Source organism: Rhincodon typus, chromosome 9 (genome assembly GCF_021869965.1).
Source record: "Rhincodon typus isolate 14 chromosome 9, sRhiTyp1.1, whole genome shotgun sequence".
Classification (NCBI taxonomy): Eukaryota; Metazoa; Chordata; class Chondrichthyes; order Orectolobiformes; family Rhincodontidae; genus Rhincodon; species Rhincodon typus.
Genome location: NC_063340.1, coordinates 86,586 through 110,563, shown reverse-complemented (window position 1 = coordinate 110,563; position 23,978 = coordinate 86,586). Strand labels below are relative to the sequence as shown.

The window sequence follows — 23,978 nt, the reverse complement described above, 5'->3', positions numbered from 1 at the left end:
TATCCTCCATGTGCCTATCCAAAAGTCGCTTAAAAGTCTCTAAGGTATCTGACTCCACTACCACTGCCGGCAGCGCATTCCACACACCCTCCGCTCTCTGTGTGAAGAACCTACCTCTGACATCTCCCCCATACCTTCCTCCAATCACCTTAAAATTTTGCCCCCTCGTAATAGTCATTTCCGCCCTAGGAAAAAGTCTCTGACTATTCATTCTATCTATGCCTCTCATCATCTTGTACACCTCTGTCAAGTCACCTCTCATCCTTCTTCACTCCAATGAGAAAAGCCCGAGCTCCGTCAACCTTTCCTCATAAGACCTGCCCTCCAGTCCAGGCAGCATCCTGGTAAATCTCCTGTGCACCCTCTCTAAAGCTTCCACATCTTTCCTATAATGAGGCGACCAGAACTGAACACAATATTCCAAGTGTGGTCTAACCAGGGTTTTATAGAGCTGTAGCTTAACCTCGTGGCTCTTAAACTCAATTTCCCTGCCAATGAAAGCCAACACACCATACGCCTTCTTTACAACCCTATCAACTTGGGTGGCAACTTTGAGGGATCTATGGATGTTGATCCCAAGATCCCTCTGTTCCTCCACACTGCCAAGAATCCTGCCATTAACCCTGTATTCTGCATTCAAATTTGACCTTCCAGAATGAATCACTTCACGCTTTTCTGGGTTGAATTCCATCTGCCACTCCTTTGCCCAGCTCTGCATCCTGTCAATGTCCTGTTGCAACCTACAGCAGCCGTCCACACTATCCACAAATCCACCAACCTTTGTGTCATTGGCAAACTTACTAACCCACGCTTCCACTTCCTCATCCAAGTCATTTATAAAGATCACAAAGAGCAGAGGTCCCAGAACAGATCCCTGTGAAACACCGCTGGTCACTGAGCTCCAGGCTGAATACTTTCCATCTACTACCACCCTCTACCTTCTATTGGACAGCCAATTCTGTATCCAGACAGCCAAATTTCCCTGAATCCAATGCCTCCTTACTTTCTGAATGAGCTTACCATGTGGAACCTTATCAAATGCCTTGCTAAAATCCATATACACCACATTCACTGCTCTACCTCCATCGATGTGTTTTGTCACATCCTCAAAGAATTCAGTAAGGCTTGTGAGGCATGGCCTGCCCTTCTCAAAGCCATGCTGACTATTTCTAATCAAATTGTGCTTTTCCAAATAATCATAAATGCTATCTCTCAGAATCCTCTCCAATAATTTGCCCACCACAGAAGAAAGACTGACCGGCCTGTAATTTCCAGGATTGGCCCTATTCCCTTTCTTGAACAAGGGAATGACATTTTTCACCCTCCAATCTTCTGGTACTACTCCAGTGGACAGTGTGGACGCAAAGATTATTGCCAAAGTGGCAGTAATCTCTTCCCTCGCTTCCCGTAATAACCTTGGGGATATCCCATCTGCCCCAGGGGACTTATCTATCCTCATGTTTTTCAAAATTTCTTGCACATCCTCCTTCCTTACATCAACCTGTTCGAGCATATCTGCCTGTTTCGTGCTGGCCTCACAAACGTCAAGGTCCCTCTCACTGGTGAATACTGAAGCAAAGTATTCAATAAGGACCTCCCCTATCTCCTCTGACTCCGTGCACAAGTTCCCTCCACTATCCCTGGTTGGCCCTACCCTCACTCTGGCCATCCTCTTGTTCCTCACATAAGCATAGAACGCCTTGGGGATTTCCTTGATCTTACTCGCCAAGGTTTTCTCATTTCTCTTCTCGCTCTCCTAAGTCAATTCTTAAGTTCCTTCCTGGCTACCTTGTCGACCTCTTGAGCCCTGTCCGATCCTTGCTTCCTCAACTTTAAGTAAGCTTCCTTCTTCCTCTTGACTAGGTGCTCCACATGTCTTGTCATCCAAGGTTCCTTCACCTTTAGATAGTGGAAAAAGGTTAATCTTGAGAGGATCCAATATACAGCATAACCAAATGCAAAATTGATATGGACTCGTTTGTCACTAGAATTTATTACCTAGGCAAAGTGTGTCACTACTTCAGTTGATCTGAGCTCTTATCAGCAGATGGGGCCTCAAGTTAATGCCTCTTCTGAATGCTGGCATCTCCCACAATCCAAATTCCTCAGTACTTCATTGAAGTATTACCCTGAAAAATATGCTTAAATATAAATTAGAGCTTGAAGCCATAGCCTTCTAATTTATTGTTGAGAGTTCTACTAGTTTATAACAGAACTACAACAGACCTGGAGTGTATACGGGATGGTTTTCTTGACCAATATGTGGAGGAACCAACTGGACAGCAGGCCATCTTAGACTGGGTGCTGTGTAATGAGAGGGGAATCATTGCCAATCTAGCTGTGCAAGACCTCTTGGGGATGAGTGACCATAACATGATAGAATTTTTCAAATCAAGACGGAGAGTGAGATAGTTGGTTTGGAGACTAGGATGCTGAATCTTAAAAATGAAAACTGAAGATATGAGGCATGAAGTTTGCCTCGATAGATGGGGAAGAGTTGCTTAAAGGGATGACGGTGGATAGGCAATGGCAAACATTTAAGGAACACGTGGGGGAACTACAACAACTGTTTATTCCTGTCTGGCATTAAAGCAAAATGGGTAAGAGGGCCAATCCATGACTTAGAAAGGAAATTAGCGATAGTATCTGATCCAAGGAAACGACATTTGAGGATTGCCAGCAGTTTAGAATTCAGCAAAGAAGGACCAAGGGATTGATTAAGATGGGGTAAATACAGTACACAAGTAAGCATACAGGGAACATAAAGACTGACATGAAGAGTTTCTATAGATACGTGAAGAGAAGAAGACTAGTAAAGACAAATGTTATAATGGGGGTTGGTCAGTCAAGGGAAGACGGACAGGTCAAGGAGGCGGGGATGAGGCTGGTAGGTAGGAGGTGGGGTGGGGGTTAGGGTGTAACCTTGACTGACCAACCCCCATCCTAACTCCCCACCTACACTCACCTTTACTAGCTCCATCCCCGCCTCTTTGACCTGTCTGTCTCCTCTCCACCTATCTTCTCCTTTATCCATTTTCTATCTGCCTCCCCCTCTCTCTTTATTTATTTCAGAATCTCCTTCCCCTCCCCCATTTCTGAAGAAGGGTCCACACCCTAAACATCAGCTTTCCTGCTCCTCTGATGCTGCTTGGCCTGCTGTGTTCATTCAGCTCCACACCTTGTTATCTCAGATTCTCCAGCATTGGCAGTTCCTACCATCTCCGAAATAGTATGTTGGCCTTCATTGCAAGAGGTTTTGAGTACAGGAGCCGGAATGTGTTGTTGCAGTTACACAGGGCCTTGGTGAAGCCACACCTAGAATAGTGTGCGCAGTTTTGGGCTCCTTTTCTGCGGAAGGATGCTGTTGCTCTCGAGGGAGTGCGGCGAAGGTTTAGCAGGCTGATTCCGGGGATGGCAGGTCTGACATATGAGCAGAGATTGACTAGGTTAGGATTGTTTTCGCTGGAGTTTAAATGAATGAGGTGGATCTCACAGAGACTTATAAAATTCTAACAGGACTGGACAGGATAGATGCAGTTCCCAATGGTGGGTGTGTCCAGAACCAGGAGTCACAGTATGAGGATTCAGGATAGACTATTTAGGATGGACATGAGGAGATATTTCTTCACCCAAAGAATGGTGAGCCTGTGGAAATCATTACCAAAGGAAGTAGTTGATGTTAAAACATTGAACGTATTCAAGAGATGGCTAGATATAACACTTGGGGTGAATGGGATCAAAGGTTATGGAGAGAAAGCAGGATTAGGCTGAGTTGGATGGTCAGTCATGATCATGAAGAATGGTGGAGCAGGCTCGAAGAGCCAATTGGCCTCCTCCCTGCTCCTATCTTCCATGTTTACAATAGTCACTCTCCGAAATGCAAAGCTTGAGTAATTGTGCAACTTTGAACTGGGTGCTGGTAGTTTGGTCAGTAATGAAGTTAGGTAAGGCTCGGCAGGACAGTGCTTGTTGCTGTTTCTAACATTTTCACCCTGTAGGACTTGGTCCTTGCTGTAGTTCAAGGGAAGAAGTTAGCTAATTGGAGATATCTGCAAGTTGTTAAGGTTCCACAGGTTTAAAGTGATATAGGGATGTGTGGTATTGTTAATAGAGTACATCATGAAGATAAATAAGATAATTAAAGCGCACGGAGGATTGCAGTATGATGTGTTGTGATTTTGAAATGTGGGTTGCCTGCATGCTCTAGGCAAACATGTCTGTTTGTAGTAGATGTTTGCAACTTAGAATCATAAAATGCCCACAGTGTGGAAGGAGGTCATTTGGCTTATCGAATCCACACCAACCCTCTGAAGAGTATCTGCCCAGACCAACTCCCTACTCTATCCCTGTAACCCTGCATTTCCCATGGCATATCACCTAGCCTGCACATCCCTGGACACTGTGGGCAATTTAGCATGACAATCCACATGTTTGGACTGTGGCAGGAAACTGGAGCACCTGGAGGAACCCCATGCAGACATGGGGAGAATGTGCAAACTCTACACAGACAGTTGCCCGAGGGTGGAATCAAACCTGGAAATAGAGAGAAAAAAGAGCGATGTGAAAGCCTGACTAAGAGCCCTGAATTAAAAGAGAAGATAAAGAGTGCCATTAGAATGAGAAAAATTAGGAAAGAGAATTTGAGCTCAACAGAGAAATGCTGCAGTTACATGAACAGGGTGCTGGCATGAACAAACAACTGCATTAGTGTTGAGGACTCCCATTTAACTCCTAATTTTGACATGACAAGGAATATTTGCTTGGTGCATGAATTCAGTAAGGAAGGAGATAAAATGTATTTTGTGTTGTTTGAGAAAAATGCCACAAAGCTGCAATATCCAAAATAAGGTTGGACTATTTATTGTTGAATAGCAGCAGGAGGTGAGGAAGCAGAGACTGCAACCCTGAGGTCACGGAGGGAAGGAAAAGAGGCTGTAACTTAGAGGTTGAGAAGCGGGAGAGGGCACAACCCAGAGGTTTGGGAGTGGAGAGAGGCTGCAAGTTGGAGGTCAAGGTGAGGAGAGGCACCAATTGATGTGGTAGATTAAATGTAATACAGAAAATTGTAAAGTGGTTAAGTTTGGTAGGAAAAACAGTACATAAAATGGAAGGAACCATTCTAAATGGGTGCAGAAGCAGCCAGATTTGGGTGTTATGTGTATAAACCATTCAGTTAAACCACGGCTAGTCTGTACTTCAACTCTATTTACCTGATGAAAAGTCATGTAGACTGAAAACATTAGCTTGCTTTCTCTCCATGGCTGCTGCCTGACCTGCTGTGGTCTCCAGCATTTTTTGTTTTCAGTCTGTTTACCTCCCTTTCTCCCATATCCCTTGATACCTTTAGCTATCAAAAATAATTTCAGTCAAACACATTCTAATTGATCCAGCACCCACATTCTTTTAGGAGAGAGTATTTGAGATTTTGACTATTGTTTGTATTAAGATAAAAGTGCTTCTTGATTTCAGTTCTGAATGGCTTGCCATTGAATCTCATATATTGATAGATAATACTTGTGTTAAGAAATGTTTACACAGTTTTATAGTGTAAGCTTCTATGTTTAATGTTTATTTCTGTGCATCCTCTATCTAGCCACCAGACTCAGAGTACCTGTTGGGACCATCCAAAAATGACTGAACTTTTTCACTCATTAGGTAAGTAGATTGAAAATAGGACTCTGGTTCTGTGTCACTATAAGATCATTGCAACTCCAAAAGGTACCAAAATAAATTCTGGATTCTAGGCAAATATACCTATGTGTTTAGATCTACTTAGATGCATGCATGTAGGCTAAAAATACTTGAAATAATGTATAATTAGGAGTGACAGACAACATCTGTGACATAAAATTAAAAACAAGAAACAAAGAACTTATGTTTATATTTCAGCTTCCACAACCACTAAACAAATAAAAGCACTGTATAGCCAATGAAGTAATTTTTTGAAGTATGATTGTAATGTCGGAAACACAGCAACAAATATATGCACAGAAGGTTTTCACAAACAGAACTGTAATAATGACCACTTAATTTGTGGTATTGATTAAATGATAAGTATTGGCCAGGACGTGGATCTTTTACATCCATTGAACTGAATACAGGCGGTTGGTGGGTAAGAAAGTCTTAACCCTTTGTACAAATCTAATTTTATTTGTAATTTATTAGCAATTAACTGAAGTGTGCAGTTTAAGTTCAGAAGTTCCCAATTTTAGGCAGAGTTTTAACAAGTTCACCATTGAAGAGCATTTGGGCTTGATTAACCAAAGTTGCAGTTCAATTGTTTCCTCTTAACTGGGTTAGCTCAGCCTTTTGTGTTAGGGATGTATAAATTAGCCATCTTAGGGGAGGTGATGGCCCAGTAGTATTATCGCTGGACTGTTAATCCAGAGACCCAAATAATGTTCTGGGGACCTGGATTCGAATCCTGCTGTGGCAGATGGTGGAATTTGAACTCAATAAATATCTGGAATTAACAATCTGATGATGACCATGAATCCATTGTCGCTTGTCGGAAAAGCCCATCTGGTTCACTAATGTCCTTTAGGGAAGGAAACTGCCATCCTTACCTGGCCTGGTCTACATGTGACTCCAGACCCACAGCAATGTGGTTGTCTTTTAACTGCCCTCTGGGTAATTAGGGATGGGCAATAAATGCTGCCTAGCCAACGATGCCCTCATCCCGAGAATGAATAAAGAAAAAAAAATAGTACTCTTGCCTTTACTAACTTCTCAGCCTTCAGTAATTGACTCTTCCAGTGCTAGAGAAGAAGAAGCTAGTTATTTGATGAATATCCATTAGTAACTGTGGCTTATTCTATTCCTAAGGTTTAACATGATATAATAACTGATGGTAAAGTTAATAAGATGTATGAAAACATAAGTAAATATATATAATTAAATAAAAATAGATAAGTCATTAATTAGAACTCGGGTATAACATGAAGGAGCTCCTGTGTTCCAGTTTGGTCTGGTGCAAGCATGTTTGCTGTAAGCATTTAATGTTTGAGTAGCTCGTGTTTATGAGCTGAAGGCTGGATTAGAGATGCTGGGGGTCTAGGAGCAGAGGTCACAGTCTCAGGATTTCGGGTAGACCAATTAGGACTAGGATCTCTTCATTCAAGGAGAGTGAATCTGTGAAATTTTCAACCACAGAAGGCTATGGGGGCCATCACTGAATGTATTCAAGAACAAGACAAGGTGGCTCAGTGGCTCAGCACTGCTGCCTCACAGTGCCAGTGACCTGGTTTGATTCCACCCTTGGGTAACTGTCTGTGTGGAGTTTGTACATTCTCCCTGCATCTGTGTGGGTTTCCACCAGGTGCTCCGGTTTCTTCCCACAGTCCAAAAATGTGCAGGTGAGGTGGATGAGGCATGGTAAATGCAAAGTTATGGGGCAAGGATGGAGGGGCCAGTCTTGGACGCGATGCACTTCGAAGGGTCAGTGTAGACGTGATCAGCTGAATACATTTTGCATTGTAGGGATTCTTTGATTCTATGATACATTTTTAGATGTTAAAAGCATCAATGAGTATGCAGGAAAGTGGGAATATGATATTGAGGTAGAAGATCAGTCATGATCTTATTGAATGGTGGACTTGGCTTGAAGGGCTGATAGGCCTATTCCTGCTTCTTGTTTCCATGTTCTTATGTGACTGAATGAGGCTGATAGGGGAACTAGAAGGCGTGAGCTTTAGGGTGGATGAGCAATTTGACTATCGCACGGTGGTAAAAGAAAACTTTCAATGGGGCTTGATAAAAGCAATGTAGTATAGTCAGTGGGATTGACTCTGTTCTGTGCAGCAAAGAGTGAGAGTCTGTAACTGTGGAACCCATTGCCAAAGAAGACTGTGAAGGCTAAGTCATTGAGTGTATTTAAGACAGAGATAAATAGGTTCTTGATTAGTAAGGGCATCAAGGGTTACGGGGAGAAGGCAAGAGAATGGGGTTCAGAAGTATGTCAGCCATGGTCGAATGACAGAGCAGACTCAGTGTGCAGACTGGCCTAATTCTGCTCATATATCTTATGGTCTTATCTGCTCAGGACTGGAGAAGATCTTGCAGTGAGAGGTGGAGAATCCAGTCGTTGTAGGCGTTGTAGGCCATGTGGGTACCAATCACATAGGCAGGACAAAAAAGGAGTTTGTGAATAGTCGTTATGAGGAATTAGGCACCATTTTAAGAAGCAGAGCCTTCAATGTCATAATCTCTGGATGCATAATGTGTTGGGCTGAAAGGCTTATATCCATGCAGTATGCTTCCAAGACTCTAACCCCAGGCAAACACATCCATCTTCTCTGTGCTAGATCTGACTCCTACGAGCAGAGAGCTTTCCCCCCGTTCCCATTAAAACCAGTTTTGCTCGGTTTCCTGGATGCCACATTTGGTCAAATGCGGCCTTGATGTCAAGAACAATCACTCTCGCCCTCACTCCCTCACCTCTTTTGTCCACGTTTGAACCAAGGCTATAATGAGGTCAGGAGCTGAGTGGCCCTGGTAGAACCCAAACTGAGTGTCAGTAAGCAGGTAATGCCTTTATTTTCACCTACTGTAGTCCCAATCATGCAGCTATGTGTATTCCTACCTCTGCCAAGTGCTGGAAGCCTCCCCAGAGTTATCCAGACAGCAAAAAATTTGTTTCAGGAAGACGAGGACCTGCCCTGTCAAACTTCATGTGGATGTGCTGTTGCACATGCATAGATTGCATACAAGAGTCAGAAGCCCAGTTGTCAGTGGGTTGGTGCTGTAGCTCAGTAGCTACCCCTTAGTTTTTTATGATGGCCCAAAGTGGCTGGCACAGCACACTTGCAACTTGAAAGCATTATGACAGTTGCCAGGATATCGAGCATTGACCTACATGGTTTTCTGCAAATGTCTATTACTGCATACATGTCTGTGAATGATTTGCGTAGCAGCCTTGAAGTTTTCACAGAGTCCTTCAGAACTTACATGTGGACTTTGGCAACTTTAAAGAAGTGTAGAAAATATCAAAACCCATACATTTTGGCAATAACTGTATGAATATAGATAGAGTGGATAGCCAGAGACTTTTTCCTAGGGTGGAGGTAGCTATTATGTGGGGGCATAGTTTTAAAGTGAGTGGAGGTAGATATAGGGAAGACGTGAGAAGTAGGTTCTTTACTCAGAGAGTGGTAGGGGCGTGGAATGCATTGCCAGAGAGGATAGTGGAGTCGGCCTCATTAGGGGCATTTAAGCGGCTATTAGACAGGCATATGGATGATAGTATGAGGTAAGGGTGGAGGTTAGCTAGACCTTAGGTTTAGGGTAAAAGCTCAGCACAACATTGTGGGCCGAAGGGCCTGTACTGTGCTGTACAATTCGATGTTCTATGCTGTAAGTTCTACGAATCCATCATCAATTATTCTGCAAGTAGCTGACAATGTCTTTAAATAACTCTGGCAGAGGGGCTATTCATGTTCCTGGTGAACATACGTTCAGCAATGTGTCATTGAGGGACTTTAAGCATTGAGCTCTGATATCACAGTATTGGCAATATCTTGCCTACTCTACATCCTTTCATCAGATATTCGCTGCATGCAACATAGAATTGTCAGAATGGCATCCATGGCAACTTGCATTTGATGTGTGCTCATGAGTCAAAGATACCATTTCAGATCTCAAGGCCCTTCGTGACCCTGAAAAACCAGGCGGCAAGAATCCAGACTTTACACCAAGCATGATTATCTGTCTCTTTTCTCTCCTATCTCAAAGCTGACAGTGAGACTTTAGTGAGTTCCACTGTATTCACCAGATGCTGTTTGCCAGTTATGACATGAATTTCATGTAGCTTTCTACCACCTACATGAGGAATGGGTAACAAATGCTGGTCCTGCCAGTGATGTTCCCATCCCAGAAAATATGTGGAAATAAATTGAACCTCGTAGTTGTCATTTCCTTTCACTGTGCCTTGTATTCTTCGGCAGCTATTTATCCCTCTCTATTCATTGTATAGGTAGTTGAGAATTTGTTCTAATTGAAATGATTGTACTCACAGTTAGGAAAAATATGTCTAAAGATTTTTTTGAATGCAGGTGATTTAAACAATGTGCGTTTTTCTGCTTATCGGACAGCAATGAAGATCCGCCGACTCCAGAAAGCGCTCTGTTGTAAGTACATCCACATATTCCAGAATCTGTAATCTCGTGCTGTGTTTTGTTGTGAGCTTCCTTGCATGTCTGTTGTCAGATGTCATTGATTACAATTAGCTTGATTTTGCAGTGGTTGAGACATTAGTTAGGCATGACCTTACAACCTTCGACTCAAAAGACGTTTGTTTATAAAGTTGCTGAAAATGCAATCTGATAAGAGTACAGCAAGGGCAGACAGGCATCTTAGACTAGAGTGAATAAGGAAAGCAACAGGATGTCTCCTTAATGATTGGGAAATAACCATATAAAGGACTGAGGAGGAGGGTGAATTAAAAGAGGAATGGTTTGTTGTCAAATCAGGTATAGCAAAATAAATTAAGAGAACGTAAGGAAGGTTGAAATTAAAAAGGCAAGTAATGGTTGATGTTCATTGGAAATCATTAACAACAAAAGTACAATTAATAAAGTATTTGAGAAAATACAGAAGATTTCTTCAAATAAAAGGGAGACCAATTTGAGATGTTATCTTCATGAAGCTAATAGCAGAGAGTGCAACTTTGGCGTTTAACCACGTCATCCCTTGGCCTGAAGTCACTGTACTATTTAAACATTTTATAACAGAAAAATACTTTAATGATGAGTTTCATGGAGAATTTCAGCCCAGAATATAACCATATTCTGAGCAATTGCAACAACAATTTATATCACATGACTTTATAAAACATCCCAAGGCATGTCATAGGAACTTTATAGAGTAAAATTTTGATACTGAGTACTGAAAGAGATCTGAAGGCAAATGATTTAAACCTCATCAAAGAGGTAGATTTTAAGTTCTGTTTTGAAGGAGGAAGGAATGATGCAGAGGTTCAGCAAGAGAATTCTAAAGCTTAGGCCCTAGGAAGTTGAATGTAAGGCTATCTATGATGAAACAGTACAAATTGAGTTGACAGGCTGGAATTAAAGGAGTGAATGTGCCTAGAGGGGCTATGAGTTTGATAGAGATTACATACATTGTCAGGGGATGTGCATGGGTGTTGCAAGGTCACGGAGGGATTTGAAAGCCAGGATAGCAATGTGAAAATCAAGGCACTGCTTAACTGTGAGCCATTGTAGGTCAGAGTGCGCAGGGAAAGATGGGTGAATGGAACTTGGTGCATGTTAAGACAGAGTCCACAGGCTTTTAAATGATGCCATGTTTAAGAAAAGGAGAACTTGGGAGGCCAACTTGATATTCATTGGAATGGTCATGTCCAGAGTTAATGAATGCGTAAGGGTTTCAAAACTAATGGACTTACATTGGGCCAAATGTTGTGGATATGAAAATAAGTAGACTTTGTGACATCAGGCCTATGTGGCCAGAATTTAAACTCTGGGTCAAATATAACACAAAGAGTACAACGAAAACTGGTAGCTAGCAAGCAGACCTCCTTTCAAGGACCAAAGATAATGGCTTCGTTCTGCCCAAGATTTAATAGGTGGAAACTGTCTGGTTATGTAGAGACAGTGGAAGAAATGAATGAGGGGATGGTGAGATAGAGCTGGGTATTGCCACCACGTATGTGGAAAGTGCAGTGCTTTCAAATGATATTGCTCCGGGGCAGTGTTCAGATGAGAAAAGGAGAGGGATTTTACTGATTTGGCTAGACCTAGCTGATTCACACCCACGGCCATGCTGTCAAAGATTTGTGGAAGCTAACAAAACTGAACTTGACTGTTTGCAGTAAACGTACAGCATTTCAGATGTCATTTGATCCTGCAGATTGACTCACTAGAATCTGCTTGTCAAATGATTTTTATGGCTAAAAGGTTCAAGTATGATTTTGTGCTGTGGAACTCAAGTTGAACTGAAACTTTCCAGTTTTTATATCAAGATCTGGAGAAAGTATTAGTTTTTTTGAAGAATGTTCTGATACAGAGATAGACTAATAGTTTCCTGAGAAATCGTGGGGGATTGGCCAGGAAGTTAAACAAACAGTGAAAAAAACAAACTTGACCTGAATCCTATGTTAAGTATATAATGGATTTGTTCCACAGTGAGGATATTAAAAGATATTCTCATTTTTAAGATTAGACACGAGGGATAATTTGGATAGTATGCACTTCTTGAAGAGACCAGAAAGGTACAGAATTATCCATTAGATGTGAAAAATCTGAAATGAAGATGAACCGTTTTGAGGCTGGGGTGGGGAAGGAATGAAGGTCCGATTTTGATCATTAAACATCTCCCACAACAAAATGCATTTGTAGTGTCTATAATATTGGTGATAGCACTTAAATGAAGAAAAATCAACATAGACATTTCTTCTGTTGTATATAAACCATTAACATTCAATCTCTTGGCAAGGATAATGTTGCAGGGCATTTGAAAAGCCAAATTATTGTAATTTGAATCAAGAGATCAGGCATCTAGAACCTGAGATCAAACTCAGAATAAAATGTAACAACAGTAATAGATGGGGAACCTCTTCACTCACAGAGAGGTGAACTTTGTAATTCTGTATTCCAGAAAATGTGGAGGCTCAGCCAATAAGTATGCTCAGAACGGGGATTGACACGCTGGGGGAGTCAGTGAGGTACTATTAATGTATCAGAGATAATAGGGACTACAGATGCTGGAGAATCTGAGATAACAAGGTGTAGAGCTGGATGAACACAGCAGACCAAGCAGCATCATAGAAGCAGGAAGGCTGACGTTTTGGGCCTGGACCCTTCTTCAGAAATGGGGGAGGGGAAGGGGGTTCTGAAATAAATAGGGAGAGAGGGGGAGACGGATAGAAGATGGATAGAGGAGAAGATAAGTGGAGAGGCGACAGACAGGTCAAAGAGGCGGGGATGGAGCCAGTAAAGGTGAGTGTAGGTGGGGAGGTAGGGAGGAGATAGGTCAGTCCAGGGAGGATGAACAGGTCAAGGGGGCGGGATGAGGTTAGTAGGTAGGAGATGGGGGTAGGGCTTGAGGTGGGAGGAAGGGATAGGTGGGAGGAAGGACAAGTTAGGGAGGCGGGGACAAGCTGGGCTGGTTTTGGGATACGGTAGAGGGAGGGGAGATTTTGAAGCTTGTGAAGCCCACATTGATACCATTTGGGCTGCAGGGTTCCCAAGCAGAATATGAGTTGCTGTTCCTGCAACCTTCGGGTGGCATCGTTGTGGCAGTGCAGGAGGCCCAGGATGGACATGTCGTCTGAGGAATGGGAGGGGGAGTTGAAATGTTTCGCGCAACTCATCTCTCACATCCCCTCCCCGCAATAACAATCAAAAAAGAATCCCCCTCGTCCTCATGTACCACCCCACCAACCTCTGGATCCAACGCATCATCCTCCGACACTTCCTTCATCTGCAATCTGACCCCACCACCAAAGACATTTTTCCCTCCCCACCCTTATCTGCTTTCCGGAGGGACCACTCTCTCCGTGACTCCCTTGTCCGCTCCACACACCCCTCCAGCCCCACCACACCCGGCACTTTCCCCTGCAACCGCAAGAAGTGCTACACCTGCCCCTACAAGGAAGAAATAGCAGGGCATCTTGATAGAAATTGTCCCATTGGGCAGACGCAGCATGGGTTCATGAAGGGCATGACAAATCTTTTGGAATTCTATGAAGACATTACGAGCGAGGTGGACAATGGGGACCCAGTGGATGTGGTATACCTAGATTTCCAAAAGGCCTTCGACAAGGTGCCCCCTCACCCCCATCCCAGGCCCCAAGTAGACTTTCCACATCAAGCAGATGTTCACCTGCACATCTGCTAATGTGATATACTGTATCCGCTGTTCCCGTTGTGGCCTCCTCTACATCGGGGAAACCAAGCGGAGGCTTGGGGACCGCTTTGCAGAACACCTACGCTCAGTTCGCACTAAACAACTGCACCTCCCATTTCAACTCCCCCTCCCATTCCTCAGACGACATGTCCATCCTGGGTCTCCTGCAGTGCCACAACGATGCCACCCAAAGGTTGCAGGAACAGCAACTCGTATTCCGCTTGGCAACCCTGCGGCCCAATGGTATCAATGTGGATTTCACAAGCTTCAAAATCTCCCCTCCCCCTACCGCATTCCAAAACCAGCCCAGCTCGTCCCCGCCTCCCTAACCTGTTCTTCCTCCCACCTGTCCCCTCCTCCCACCTCAAGCCCCACCCCCATCTCCTACCTACTAACCTCATTCCGCCCCCTTGACCTGTCCGTCCTCCCTGGACTGACCTATCTCCTCCCTACCTCCCCACCTACACTCACCTTCACTGGCTCCGTCCCCGCCTCTTTGACCTGTCTGTCTCCTCTCCACCTATCTTCTCCTCCATCCATCTTCTATCCGCCTCCCCCTCTCTCCCTATTTATTTCAGAACCCCTTTCCCCTCCCCCATTTCTGAAGAAGGGTCCAGGCCCGAAACGTCAGCCTTCCTGCTCCTCTGATGCTGCTTGGCCTGCTGTGTTCATTCAGCTCTACACCTTGTTATCTCAGGTACTATTAATGTCACAGGATTAGTAATCCGGGAGCGTGGGACAATGCTGTAGAGCATGGGTTTAAATTCCATTGTAACAGCTGGTGGAATTTGAATTCAATTCAATATAATTTTGGGGGTAGATGGGAACGTGGAGCTGAGATTGCAGTCAAGTCAGCCATGATCTTATTGAATGGTGAAGCAGGCTTGAGGGGGCCAGTTATCCAGCACCTGCTCCAAATTGATATAATCATAAATAAAGCTGGTCTCAGTGATGGTTACACTGTCATAAACTGTTATAAAAACTTGACTCATTCACTGATGTTCTTTAGGAAAGGAGCTCTGCCATTCTTATTTGATCTGACCTACATATTACTCCAGATCCACAATAATGTGGTTGACACTTAACTGCCCTCTGAAATAGTCAAACAATTCGGAGGAACTAGGGATGGGCAGCAAATACTGCCCTTGCTATTCCTGCTCCTTGTTTCTATGACCCTATATGCTCTAACATATTAACCAATTTCCTCTTTCAATCCATTTGAGGAGCAGTGCATATTTTGTATCACTTGGTGATTCTCCAAGTGTCTAATGGATTTTGCATAGTTCCTTCTACCTTCTAAATGTGAGCTCCTTCCAGTGTTTAACCTTTAAGAAAGGCAATCGTTCTCAAACCTTTTTGGTTGAATGCCTTCAGATTAATAGCAATCACTAACTTATGTATATTAATTACATATTCATAATATAAAGAGCTACATGTAAAGAGGTGTTCTAATCATCTTTTAAAAAAGTAAATAGCTACTTCCTGACAGTTATCACGGAGATGTGTGTAGTTGCTTCTTACTGCAATATCTGTCAGTCCCTGGATTGGTGTTTGACAAGGGCACTCATAACGTATATTCACTTTATCCAAATAATGCTCTTCTATTGTTAGTCTCATAAATCAAGAAAAGGGCTTGATCCTTTTGTATATTTTTAACATCACATATTCATGATTTATATATAGTTGAGAGTTTCAAATTGCAATAATTAAAAATTCATGACAGATAAAAGCATTCCACAATTGTTTCGATTGGATGATAAATAGTGAATATCTGTTCTTGACTACAGCTTTCCAGCCTATCAGTGCAGAGAGGCAGTGCTTAGCAAGGTTGGTTGGGGAATGTTACTATTCGAATTAGTTACATTTAATTTGTCATCATTGAAGCTCACGTTAGTTAGAATGCTTTTTTCCAATATGTTTAATCTAAAGTTATGACAGATGATTTGATTTGTAGAACTCCAATAACTTCTCTACTGTAGAACCCAGTTTTGAAACAATTGATATAAGGCACTTATCGTACTGTCATTGATGCTGTCATTATACTACTAGAGTATAGCTGTAATGCTGAATTACTTTACTCCGCCTTTATAAAGCAATGCAATCTTTCCTCGATAAGGATGAGGGAAAGGTGCACATAAAAGATTGATTTATAAAATTGAGATTCATGGAATAGATAGGTCACTATCAAATTTGATCAAAAAGGGTTGGCTGAAGGACAGAAGCAGCAAGTTATGGTAAATAGATTAGAAGATGGCTAACAGCAGTTTCCCAAGTGTTAGGACACTAATTTTTGGAGATATATACATGATTTGAATTCGGGAATATGGCACACCAAAGGCCCTTCAGCCAATCAAGTCTGTGTAAACCTAACTACACTAGTCCCACTTTCCAGCACTTGGAGAATAACCTTTAATGGTATGATATTTCAAGTGTTCATCCCAGTACTTCTTAAAAAGTTGTGAGCTTTCCTGCCTCAACTACCCTCCTGGGTAGTGCATTCCAGATTCCCACCACCCTCTGGGTAAAAATATTTTTCCTCAAATCCCCTCTACATCTCCTGCCCTTCACCTTATAATTGTGCCTCCTTGTTATTGACCCTTCAACTAAGGGTACAGCTGCTTCCTATCCTTGCCCCTCATAATCTTATACACCTCAGTCCCTCCTCAGCCTTCTCTGCTCTAAAGAGAACAACCTGAGCTTATCCAGCCTGTCTTCATAGCTAAAGTGCTCCATCCCAGGCAACATCGTAGTGAATCATCTCTGCACCCCCTCCAATTCAATCACATCCTTCCTACAGTGTGGTGATGAGAACTGCGTACAGTATTCCAACTGTGGCTTAACCAAAGTTCTGTACAGCTCCAACGTAATCTTCCAGCTGAAATAATCTGTGCCATGACTGATAAAGGCAAGTTCTCAGTATGCATTCTTAATCATCCTATTAACCTGTCCTGCCACCTTCAGGGTTCTGTGGACAAGCACCCCATGATCCCTCTGTTCCCCTAAGCATCCTAGTGTCCTGCCATTCATTGAATACCCCCTTGTCTTGTGACTTCTTCCAGTGTGCATCACCTGATATATTTCAGGGTTAAATTCTGTCTGCCACTGATCTGCTCATCTGACCAACCCATCTATATCTCATTATATTGTATATATCATGAACAGTAAGGGACCCAATACGGATCATTGCAGTACACCATTTGACACAAGCTTCCAGTCGCACAAACCGCCTTCTACCTCTGTCCTCTGTCTGTTACCACTATGCCATTTTAGAACTACCTTGCCATGATACCCTGTGGTGCCATATGTGTTTACCTTTTTTATCAGTCTCACAGGTGGGACCTTGTCAAAGGCATTTTTGAAATCCATACAAACTACATCATCTGCAAGATAAGCATAAAGCAAAGAAGCAGAAATAGGCCATTCAGCCCTTTGAATCTGCTCTGCCATTCAAAGAGACCATGGCAGAACCAATAATTCTCAAGTCTACTTTCCTACCTTTTCCCCATATCCGCTTTCTATCTCAACCTTAGATCTACTTAATGACCAGCCTCAATAGTCTTCTATGGCAAAGAATTCCACAGATTTGCAACCCTCAGAGGGAAGAAATTCCTCCCAATCTCTATCTTAAATGTGTGACCCCTTATTCTGAGATTATGCCCTCTGGTCCTAGACTCTCCCACAAGGGAAAACAAACTCTCTGAATCTATCCTGTCAAGAATCTTGTAAGTTTCAATAAGGTGGCATCTCATTCTTCTATATTACAACAAGAACAGACTCAATCTTCTCAACCACCTGAAACTTATTTGAACTTCCTCCACATACTTAGATATGTGTCCCAAAACTGTTCACAGTATTCCAGCTGTGATCTGACCATTGCCTCGTACAATTTTAACAAAACTTCTGTACTTTTATATTCCATTCCATTTGCCTTCTGCATTACCCAATGAACTTGGATGCTTGCTTTTTGTGATTCATAGACGAGGACATTTAAATCCCTCTGTTCTGTAGCTTTCTGCAGCTTTCTGCAGTCATTCTCCATTTAAATAATAGTCAACATTTCTATTCTTCCTGCCAAAATACATTAGCTCACATTTCCCTGCATTATATTCCATCTGCTAAGTTTTTGCCCAATTGCTTAGCCTGTCCATATACCTCTGCAGACTTTTTGATTAATCCTTACTAATTGCCTTCCCGCATAGTTTTGTGTCATCAGCTACAGTATATTCACTTTCCTCATCCAAGGCATTAATGTATTTTATAAATAATTGTGGCCCCAGCACTAATCTGTGTGGTGCTCCGCTAGTTGCAGGTTGCCAGCCTGGAAATGCCTCCCTTGTCCCAATTCTGTCTTCTATTAGTGAGCCAGTCCTCTGTTCATGATAACATACTACTCCAACATCATGGACTGTTATCTTATTAAGTAACCTAATGTGTTATAGCTTATCAAAACATTTCTGAAAATCTAGGCACCTTCTTACCTCGCAAAATTCTATCAAATTTGTTAAGCATGACCTCACTTTGACGAAGCCATGCTGACTATCCCTAATCAAACCTTGCATTTCCAAGTGGAGATTAATTCTCTCCTCCAGAATTTCTCCAATTGTTTCCCTCCCACTGATGTGAGATTCATCGGTCTGTAATTCCCTGGTATATCCCTCTCTCCGTGAAAAATGGAACCACATTAGTTGCCCTCTACCACTTCCCCTGAAGCCAGAGAAGAATTGAAAGTTTGGGTCAGAGCCCCTGTAATTTCCTCTCTCATCTCTCATAGCAGCATACGATACAACCCCTCCAGACCTAGAGAATTATCTACTTTTAGGCCTGGCAAAACCTCACTCCCTATGTCAGTCTGCTCAAGTACCTCACAGTCCCTGTCCCCAAGTTCGCTACCTACATCTTCCTCCTCTTGAATGTAGACTGAAGTGAAACACTCTACCAGGGTCCTTCTGCACGGTGTAAAGTTTGCCCCCCTGGTCCCTAATGGGCCCCACTCTTTCTCTGGTTATCTTCTTCCCCTAAATGTACTTGTAAAATATCTTGGGATCTCTCAAATTTTACCTTTGTGTTTTTTCATGCTCCTGTTTCCTCCTAATTGCTTTAAGTTACCCCTGAGCTTTCTATACTCCACCAAGGCCTCCATCATTTGCTCCCTTTGTACCTGATAAAAAGCCTCTTTTTTTTTTTCCTTCTTAACCAATCCTGAATATTCCTAGACATCCAGGGTTCTTTGTCTTGTTATTTCCAAATTTCATCCCGCAGGGAACATGTTGGGCCTGTGCTTTCCCCATTTTCTTTTCAATCACACCTGCACTGTTCTGCTGTAGAATTTCTCCGATCCAAAATTGTTTTTTTTGCAAACTACCATTTTCCTTTTCATAACAGTGGTTGCTATCACTAAAATCTTCCCCACTACCACCTTAAACACCTTGGCAACTTTGTTCCCAAGAATTAGAAATAGGACTGGACTGTCCCTTCATGGACCTTCTATGTGTTGACATAATAAACTCTGCTGAATACGTATTCAGAAATCCAACCCCTCTTTACACTTGATAACAAGGTGGACATTATTTTAAAATGAAAGGCAGTAGGTTTAGAGGGGATTAGAGGAAAACCTTTTTCACCCAGAGGGGTCTGAAATGCACTTTCTGGGATTATAGTTGAGACGGGAAATCTCAGAATCTTTAAAAAGTGCTTGAAGTGTCATTACGTTCAAGGCTATGACCTAGTGTGTGACAGTGGGTCTAGTGTATGTAGTAGTATATCTTTGATAGTGCAGACTCAGTGGGCTGAAGGGCCTCATATATTGTATGATTCAATGATTACGACTATCCCAAACAATGTTGAGGAAGTTGAAATCCCCTGGTATAGTTACCTTATTATTATTGCACACCTCAACGTGAGCAATATAGCGTGAACTTCCAAAATTTACCACTGTTGCCAAGCTTGCAGGAGCTCAAACAGTGAGGATGATTCTGATCAACTGCAATAGAATACAAATAGGCCAACAGAATGGGAAATGAAGTGGCAGGTAGAATTCAATACAGCAAAATGTGAGGGGATCTGGGATACAATATGATTTAGTCAGCAGTGGTCCTCCTTCTGAGTCAGAAATGTCAGGTGTGATTCCCACTTCTAGACAGAAGGACCCAGTATTCAGTGCAGGAAAGCAAACATGTATTGTAATGAATCCTCAGCCTGGATTGACAGGTTGGGTTAGTGGCAGATATACCTACCAAAGCAAAAGATGATAATTGCAAAGAACGGTGATCAACTTGTTCTGAGGAAGGGTCACCAGACCCGAAACGTTAACTCTGTTTTTCCCTTCACAGATGCTGCCAGACCCACTGGGCTTTTCCAGCAACTTTGTTTTTGTTGTTGTTGTTGTTGATCAACTTGCATTGTGTTGACCCCATATAACATGGGAAAAGTCAAAAGAAAAACAAAACGATGCATGAGGTGAAGCAGTTTAACTGAAGGGGTAGTGGCAAACAATAAACACTTGAAGACATCGTTCCGAAGAGTGTGCAAGGACTGAAGAACCCAGGAATGTAGGGGTCATAAAGCCATAAGATGAAGGAACGGAAGTAGGCTTTTCAGCCCATTGAATCTGCTTCACCATTCGATCAGATCATGGCTATCTCTGTTTTGAATATTCTTAATGACCCAGCTTCAACAGGCCTCTGGAATAAACAATTCCACAAAATCAAACCCTCAGAGGAAATAAATTCATCTTCATCTCTGTCTTAAATATGTGACCCCTTATTCTGAGATTATGCCCTTTGGTCGTAGATTCTCCCACAAGAGGAACCAAACTTTCTGCATCTACGCTAACAGGTCCCCTAAGAATCCTGTATGTTTTAATAAGGTAACCTCTTACTGTTCTAAATTCTAAAGAGTACAGGTCCAACCTATTTGACCTCTTCTTGTAAAAAACATCCTTCTGTACCCAGAATCAACTTAGTGAACCTTCTCTAGACTGCCTGCAATGTTGGTATTTCTTTCCTTTGATAAAGGGCCAAAACTATTCACTGTGTTTAAGATGTGGTCTGTCTAGTGCTTTGTATAGTTTTAACAATACTTCCCTCTTCTTTTATTCCATTCCTTTTAAAGGCCAACAGAACACTTCCTTATTAGTTGCTGAACATGGATGCTAGCTTTTTATGATTCATGCACAAGGACCTCCAAATCCCTCCTGTACTGCATCTTTCTGCAATCTTTTTCCATTTTAATAACATATAGCTCTTTTATTCTTCTTGCCAAAGTGCATAACCTTACATTTTCCAAATTATGTTCCTTCTGCCAAGTTTTTGGCCACTCACTTTACATAGAAACATAGAAAGTAGAATCAGAAATGGGCCATTTGGCCCTTCAAGCTTGCTTCATCATTCATTATGAATATGTCCAATCATCCAACACAGTAGCCTGTTCCTCCTTTACCCTTATATCCTGTGATCCACTTAGTTCCAAGGGCTAAACCCAAACTCCTTTTTGAAAACATACAATGTTTTAGCATCGACTGATTTCTGTGGTAGTGAATTCTGTAGGCTCATCAGTCTCTGGATGAAGAAGTATCTCCTCATCTTAGTTTAAGGATATGAAGTATGACTGTGACCCCTTGTTCTGCACATCCCTGCCATCAAGAACATCTTTCCTCCATTTACCTCGTCTAGTCCTGTTGGAATTTTAAGTTTCTATGAGAAACCCCTTCATTCTTCTGAATGCCAGTGAGTATAATCTTAACTGACGCAACTCCTCCTTATATGTCAGTCTGCCTTCCAGGAATCAGTCTGCTAAACCTTCGCTGCACTGTCCCTAGAGCAAGAACGTGCTTCCTCAGATAAAGAGGCCAAAACTGCACGTAATATTCATGATATGTAATTGCAGCAAGACATCCCTACTCCTGTATTCAAATCCTCTCACTATGAAGGCCCATATGCTTTTTGCCATCTTTACCGCTTGCTGCACCTGCATGCTTACCTTCAATGACTGAAATACAAGTTTGCCCAGATCTTGTTGTACATACCCATGTCTTAATTTATATCCATTCAGGTAATGATCTGCCTTTCTGTTTTTGCTCCCAAAGTGGATAATCTAACATCTATATCCATGTTATACTGTATCTGTCACACGTTTGCCCAGTCATTCAGCTTGTCCAAATGACACTCAAACATCTCTGCATCCTCCTTACAGCTCACCCTCTTATCCAGCTTTGTGTCATCTGCAAATTTGAAGATATTGTATTTCATTCCTTCATTTGAATAGATGGGTAGCTGGAGTCTGAGCACTGATCCCTGTGACACACCACCTGTCACTGCCTACTTTTTGGAAAAAGACCCACTTATTCCTATTCTTTGTTACTTGCTGACCAGTTTTATTTCCATCTCAATATACTACCACAATCCCATGGGCTTTAATTTTAAGTACTAATCTCTTATGTGGGACTTTGTTAAAAGCCTTCTGAAAGCCCAAATAAACCACATCCACTGGTTCCCCCTCATCAACTGAATGAGTTACATCCATAAAAAATCTCAATAGATTTGTCAAGCATGATTTCCCTCTATCCCTTTCATAAATCCATGCTGTCCCTGTTTGATCTTGCCACAGTTTTCCGAGTGTTCAGCAGTTAAATATTTTATAATAAAGAGACCTGAAATTCCTACACACAGAGAATCCATTATTCCTGGTATTATGGTGGTATGTGGGAATGCTCTTAGCCTCCTGAGGAGTCTGGTACAGCCAGAGAAGCCGGGTTTCAAAACTTATGAAGAAATAGTAGAAATGGTGGCAGCTGAGAGACGAGCACCAACACAGATTCAAAACTGCCATTGGTGTGGAAGAACACTTCACTCAACAGCAAATTGCTGGTATAAATTAGTTGTATGCAGAAACAAAATGGGTGTGTTTGAGAAAGAAACATGAACAGCGTACAGCAAAAGTACTGAAAGTGAAGAGTAGGAAGAAAATCTACATGGTACAATGACAGCATGGATAATCTGCTAGTTTCATTGGGAGGACCATGGCTGGAAAAAAAATCAAACTCTATTGGGTTGAACTAAGTCGCTTGTCAGATTCTGAAACTGATTCATTACAAAATTCTAAAGAAGCATGCCATTATTTTCACAGGGATCTGGGAGACCTGGAAAAGACCTCTGTCGAATTGAAAATCAAGGATGAGACTCAAGTAAAATGTTGCAAGGCTAGATCAGTGCCTCATGCAATCAGACCAAAGGTTGAGGCAGAATTAAACCTACTTGACAGGGTTCAGAAAAGATTTACAAGGATGTTGCCAGGGTGGAGGATTTGAGCTATAGGGGAGGCTGAATAGGCTATTTTCCCTGCAGTGTTGGAGGCTGAGGGGTGAACTTAGAGGTTTGTAAAATCATGAGGGGCATGGATAGGATGAATAGCCAAGGTCTTTTCCCCAGGGTAGGGGAGTCAAAAACTAGAGGGCATAGCTTTAAGGTGAAGGGGGAAAGATTTAAAATAAACCTAAGGGGCAACGTTTTCCAAGCAGAGGATGGTGTGTGTATGGAATGAACTGCCAGAGGAAGTGGTGGAAGCAGGTACAATTAGAATATTTAAAAGGCACTTGGATGGGTACATGAATAGGAAGGGTTTAGAGGATATGGGCCAAACACTGGTAAATGGGATTAGATTAATTTAGGATATCTAGTTGGCGTGGATGAGTTGGACCAAAGTGTTCTGTTTCCATGCTGTACATGTCTATGACACTATGACTGTAATTGAGTGACACTGGTCAAGGTGGGAATCCTTGAATCCAAAAATGATTGGCCCACACCTATCATTCAACTGATAGATGGAGTATACATCTGTGGTGATTACAAGTTCACTACTAATCCAGTGTTATGTGCTGAGCAGTATCCTTTGCCTGTAATCGATGACCTACTTGCTGGACTAGCTAGAGGTCTGCTTTTCAGTAAGATTGACCTTAGTCAAGCCTATCTCCAGATGAATGTAGGCCCTGAGTCACAGAAATATTTGATTATTATAACACGTAAAGTAGTATTCAAATTCAAGAGATTTCCATTTGGAATCCATCTGCGCGTGGCTTATTCCAACATGCCATGGATCAGATTTGAAGTGGATTGGAAGGA

General features: G+C 42.3%; 1 protein-coding gene across 3 annotated transcripts in view; it reads left to right on the top strand.

Moving 5' to 3' along the window:
- LOC109917954 (dystrophin-like) overlaps window positions 1–23,136 on the top strand; it is a 333,913-nt gene extending 310,777 nt beyond the window's left edge. Inside the window, exons 58-60 of one of the 3 annotated variants that reach the window (XM_048600638.1) lie at window positions 5,594–5,655; window positions 10,050–10,124; window positions 22,987–23,136. In XM_048600638.1, coding sequence (XP_048456595.1) covers window positions 5,594–5,655; window positions 10,050–10,124; window positions 22,987–23,024 — 175 coding nt within the window. In that variant the 3' untranslated portion in view covers window positions 23,025–23,136. Of the gene's footprint in view, window positions 1–5,593; window positions 5,656–10,049; window positions 10,125–20,192; window positions 21,072–22,986 lie in introns of those variants that run through there. The other 2 variants (XM_048600639.1, XM_048600636.1) reach the window with 2 other exon arrangements.
- Window positions 23,137–23,978: the final 842 nt, after the last annotated feature.